The sequence below is a fragment of the Arachis stenosperma genome, chromosome 3 (genome assembly GCF_014773155.1).
Source record: "Arachis stenosperma cultivar V10309 chromosome 3, arast.V10309.gnm1.PFL2, whole genome shotgun sequence".
NCBI classification, from domain to species: domain Eukaryota; kingdom Viridiplantae; phylum Streptophyta; class Magnoliopsida; order Fabales; family Fabaceae; genus Arachis; species Arachis stenosperma.
In genome coordinates, this window is record NC_080379.1 from 157703201 (window position 1) to 157708303 (window position 5103).

The 5103-nt window shown below is 27.5% G+C and overlaps 1 protein-coding gene across 1 annotated transcript; it reads right to left on the bottom strand.

Moving 5' to 3' along the window:
• Positions 1-4044: 4044 nt before the first annotated feature.
• On the bottom strand, positions 4045-5103 carry LOC130967031 (uncharacterized). Its single transcript, XM_057891852.1, has one exon. It carries the CDS (start codon positions 5101-5103, stop codon positions 4045-4047), a length of 1059 nt encoding a protein of 352 aa, XP_057747835.1.

Genomic DNA, 5103 nt, shown 5'->3' on the forward strand with positions numbered 1-5103 from the left:
TTACACTATGTAACGAATTTTATTTTTAAATTTTATTACACGTTTAGAAATTGCAATCCAATTCAATTGAGTTGCAAATAGCCAAATATTTTGGTAATATTTTAAGTTCGGAAAGTTAAAATTGATTGTTCTTTTTTTCGGTGTTAAATCATACTGTAGCTGATTAAATTAGTAACATTATTTTGTGTACCCAAAGTAAGAGATTGGTCTAATTAGGCGAAGAATAATAATTCAAATAGCATAGTCTCTTCATATTTAATTAAGAGATTGTGGGTTCAAATTTTCTATTTTTGATAATAAAAAAATTGGTCTAATTATCGAATCAGTTATAACTCAAATGATATAATTTTTTATTTTTATTAAGAAATTTTAGATTCGAGTTTTACCTTTAATTTTAGAAAAAAAATGTTGGTTTAACCGGGTAATGCATAACTCCATTTACATGTATTCAGATTCAAAATGAAAATATTCAATTCAATAATAATGGTTTTTTTTTAATATTTTATTTTAGACTATGATATACGAATACTGATGCAGATTTAGAATATGATGCGATACGGAATACATCGACATACGAATTTTAAAATTTTATAAGATACGAAGACATGTATACATATAAAATATAAAGTATTTTTTAAATAAGTTGTAATGATATTTTAATATTTTATTGATATTAAAATATAAATTTATTTTTTAATTATTTTTTATGTCTTATTTTAATTTTATAAAATATTTAAAATATTTTTTATTTTAATAAATAATAATATATACTATAATATTATTTTTAAATTTATTTTAAGAATATATGTTAAGAATAAGATTGGACAAGCTAAAACGTAATGATATTTAAATGTGTCCAACTATATCTAAAAAAACTTTTATTTTTTATTAAAATACAATTAGACACAATACATATCAAACAAATATCGATAAATATCATATTCAAAATATATCTGACACAAACACAATCATTTATACGAAATATCGTGCTTCATAGATTATGGGGTTTCTGTTTATCTGATATGAAGCAAGGTAAAATTCATCGAGCTCTGTACGAATCGATTTAGGTCAATATAACTTTTTTTTAAAAAATATTTATATTTTTTAAGATATAAATATTTTACTCTATATTTGTTAAATTAAAAATATAAATATTTTATGAATATATTTTTTTAAGGTAAAATATAATCTAATATATTAATAGATATCTATATTTATTTTTACTTTTTATTATATTTATATTTGTCAAAATTATTTTAAATGTTTTGAAAACAAATTTACTAAATATAATTATTTTATCTTATCTTATACTTACTAAATGTTACTTATATTTTAATTTATCAAATATAATCACTATACCTTTTCAAAAAATTAACTTTAATAAACTAATTTTAGAAAACAAAAGCTTTTCAAAATCAGAGCTTAATAGTGTAAAAGCCCCTCAGAAAATCGTTTCATATATTCAGTTATAAAATATTACGTCAATATAATTCTATTTTTATACCAATTAATTATTTTAGAAAAACTGTGAATATTTGAATGCAATTGATTGTTTTATTTCGGATTGAAACTAAGTCAATATTTAACTTTTTTATTTATTTTCTAAAATCGTCCTGACAGGCTGTGGAAGATAATTTGGTACGACTTCTTGTTGTTGCTGCAAGTTTCTACCACCTTCTGACAGTCTGACTAGGTATGGATAAGGATTTTTATTAGGGGGTTACTAGTGTACAGATGCAATTCTGTACAGATTTACAGATTTTTGTCTTTTAGTGGCTTTAAAGCGTGTCATAAAAAAGTGTTGTTTAAATAGAAAATGTTGCTTTTGAATCGTTACTTTGGCTCTGATACCAATTTTTATCAATGCAGGTTTTTGAAATATTTTTCTTGGGTTGGATTTGCATTATTAAAATTTTCTATTTCTTTTAACAAATTTTCTATTTCTCTTGATATGTTTTCTATACAATTTTTACAAAATTGTTCCACTTCTTCTCTATTTCTTGTGTAAATGTTACTATTCTGTAATCTTACTTCATAATATCTTTTTTGACTTTTCTGAAAATCTAAATCATTTTTTAATTCTTGTATCGTTTGATTTGCTAAACCAGGCATTTTATACTTGTAATTCTTGTTCAGATTCAATTTGTACTTGTTCTAGGGGTTCAACCTGTAGAGGTTGTATTACTTGAATATTTTGAACATGTATTCTTGATTCAAAAGCTTGTAATGCAATCATATTTTGTATGTGAAGATAATGCAATCTTCGAGCACGATAAATTTGTTTATTCTTAATATTTTCTTTTAAATTTTTGACTGATTTTTTAGTTTTAAAACGTTGTATTAATTTTTTTGTTCTAAATATCTTTTTGTTTACCTTCTTGATTTCTGTTTCTAAATCTGAAGATTCAGTTGTCAAATTTCTTATTTTTATAGATATAGCCATTATTCTTGTTTTCATATTCCTTTTAATTGTTTTTAAAGAAATAAGACTTTTTTGAAAATCTTTCATATTAGAATTTCTGCATCTTCTGCCATAGCTTCATTGTTATTTTCTAAAGATTCTATTATTTTTTCTAATTCTTCGACTTCTCTTTTCAGATTGTTATAAGATAATACTAAAGTTTTGAAAGCTCTTTGGTTTATTTCAGAAAACTTTAAATATTTCAAATGATTTTCTTTTTCAAAGAGTTCTTGTTTCTTATCTTGATAAGACACGTATATTTCTTCTTTATTTATCGTCATAATTTATTATTTAAAGTTTCATTCAACTTTTCAATTCTTTTTGTTAATTCCTTTATTTCAGAATCTTTTTCTTCAATTTTTAAATGAGATAGACTTAGAGGGCTGTTAATTTTAGATTCTCTTATTCTAAAACTAGATGATGAAAATGAATTTCTTGACGGTTGTTTTAATAACAAAACTGGGCTTTCAATAGCCTTATTTCTTGGAATTTCTGTTTTTACAAACTTTTGAAATAGTTCATCAACATAAATTCTTTCTTTATCTTTGAAGTCTATACTATGATGACTATTTGTCAGCGCATAATTAATTGCATATGTGATAGAAAATGGTTCATCATTTTGTTCCATTAAATCTATCTTATGGAATTTATAAGCCAGACTTAAGGATCTGCCGAGATTTTCGGTTGATAGAGGAATAGCGTATCCAATATGAGCATTGAATTTAACATTTACATTTGCCAAGTTACCATGGATTATTCCAATTATTTGATCTCTAGGATTAGTGATTCTTTTATCACAGATTGCCAGACTTATTGGAGAATTAATTCCTTTCATGTATGTGGATTTAACTAAAACTTGAATGGTACTAATATGAATCCATCCAATTTTAGATCTTTTTTGTTGATCTTTAATTTTTCCAATTTGTTTATTTACATCTTGTTCATTTATCAGAGCTATTTCAAGTTCTCCATTTGCGGATTGTATTTTTATTGGAGTTTCAATCTGAATTTTTCCATAATATATTATATTTTTTCTATTAAAGATTTCTTTTAGAGGATTTTGTTTATTAAAATTATCGTTAGGTTTAAGATCTAATTCCGTTTTTAAAATAGCTTGTTTTTCATTATCAAGTAAAGCAGTTAGCTTATAGTAATCAGATTCTTCAGTTATTTCTATATCTTCTAAATAATTCATAACTTAAAAAGATTGGGATAAAGATGTACCTTTCTGGAGAATAAACTTCTTTATTTATTGCTATTTTACAATATGTGTTTTGTTCTCCAGAGGGGAGATTTTACAAATTAATTCCAGAGGGGAATATCTTAGAATTATTTTTCTAATGGATCAGACTCCAGAATCGCCTCAGCTACTTCCTCTTCGCCCTCCTGGCCTGTGAGTACTCTAAGCTTCCTGCTTTCTGATTTCTGATATTCTAACAAATGACTTAACACTCTATTTATAATGGTTGGGTTTGATGGACAAATCCCATCCTTACCCTTCTTGTGACGTTATTGCATGCGTCACTGAGCACTTAGTTTGCACCAACTACATTATTGGTGCTTTTGTGACGTAAGCTCTTACGTCATTCAACAATAATGTTGATGGATGACTCAGATGTCTCATCCTCTTCTTTTCCCACGTGGGTGGGGTCTTCAGCATTGTTGCTTTCTTCAGACATTTCTGAGGTGCATAGCTGGCACCTATGGTCTTCTTTGTCTTTTAGTAAATGGCATAGATTCCTTCTTATCCCGTCAGGGAGCTTTTCCAGTAATCCAGAAAAGTTGTAAAATGCTGATTCGAAATCTACTAGGAGTCTCATTTCTCTTGATTCAATTTGGTTTTTCTTACTAGAAACAATTAGAGTGTTTCTGCTTTTATAGTTTATTCTTGTTCTGGATTCTTTGTTTATTTTTTGGGCTCTCTCGAAGACTCTTGCCAATGTACTGGCCAATCTTCCTTCGTCACTATAAATTGATAGATCTTGAACTTGTTCTATTGGTTGAAAGTCTCCGGGGAAGACTGACATGAAAACTACTTGAAATGCTGGGATTAGACATTCTCCTTCTTCATTGAAGATTGGTTGACTACTTGTGAATTTTAGGGATATATCCCTTGGTTCTCTTGCATCAATCATACTTTTAAACTTTTTCACTGCATCTATGAAACCTGCAGGAAATTCTTTAATGATATCTAAATTGTCAAAAATTAGGATTGTATCAATTAATCCGTATTGGAAAAACTGATATGTATCAGAGGGTGAAGCCTCTGGAAAGATTACCAGCTTTGTTAGCTGTTCTTTGTTTATGGGATAATATCCCAATGTTGCTCTTTTTTTTAGAGTCCAGTTTAGAATCAGATTAAGGGTTTCTCTACAGTTTGATCTGCAGACCCTTTTCTTGTCATTTATTTCGGCCTTTGTGGGAATATTTTTTAGCATTCCTGTTCGAACTTGGACTGGAGTCCTTTGGGCTTGGACTGGAGCTTTGTCAGCTCTTTTTAGAATTTGCTCTGGGTGGAGCACTTCATATTCTCTGAGGGATTCTTTTGCTTCGTCTATTGTCAAGAATCCTCCTTTGTGAATAGTTTTGGGCTGATGGGTGAATGGGGCTGCTTTTGCCCAATCATCATAAACTCCTTTCAT

Coding starts and splice junctions, on each gene's coding strand:
- LOC130967031 (XM_057891852.1), bottom strand. CDS start 5,103: ATGAAAGGAGTTTATGATGATTGGGCAAAAGCAGCCCCATTCACCCAT.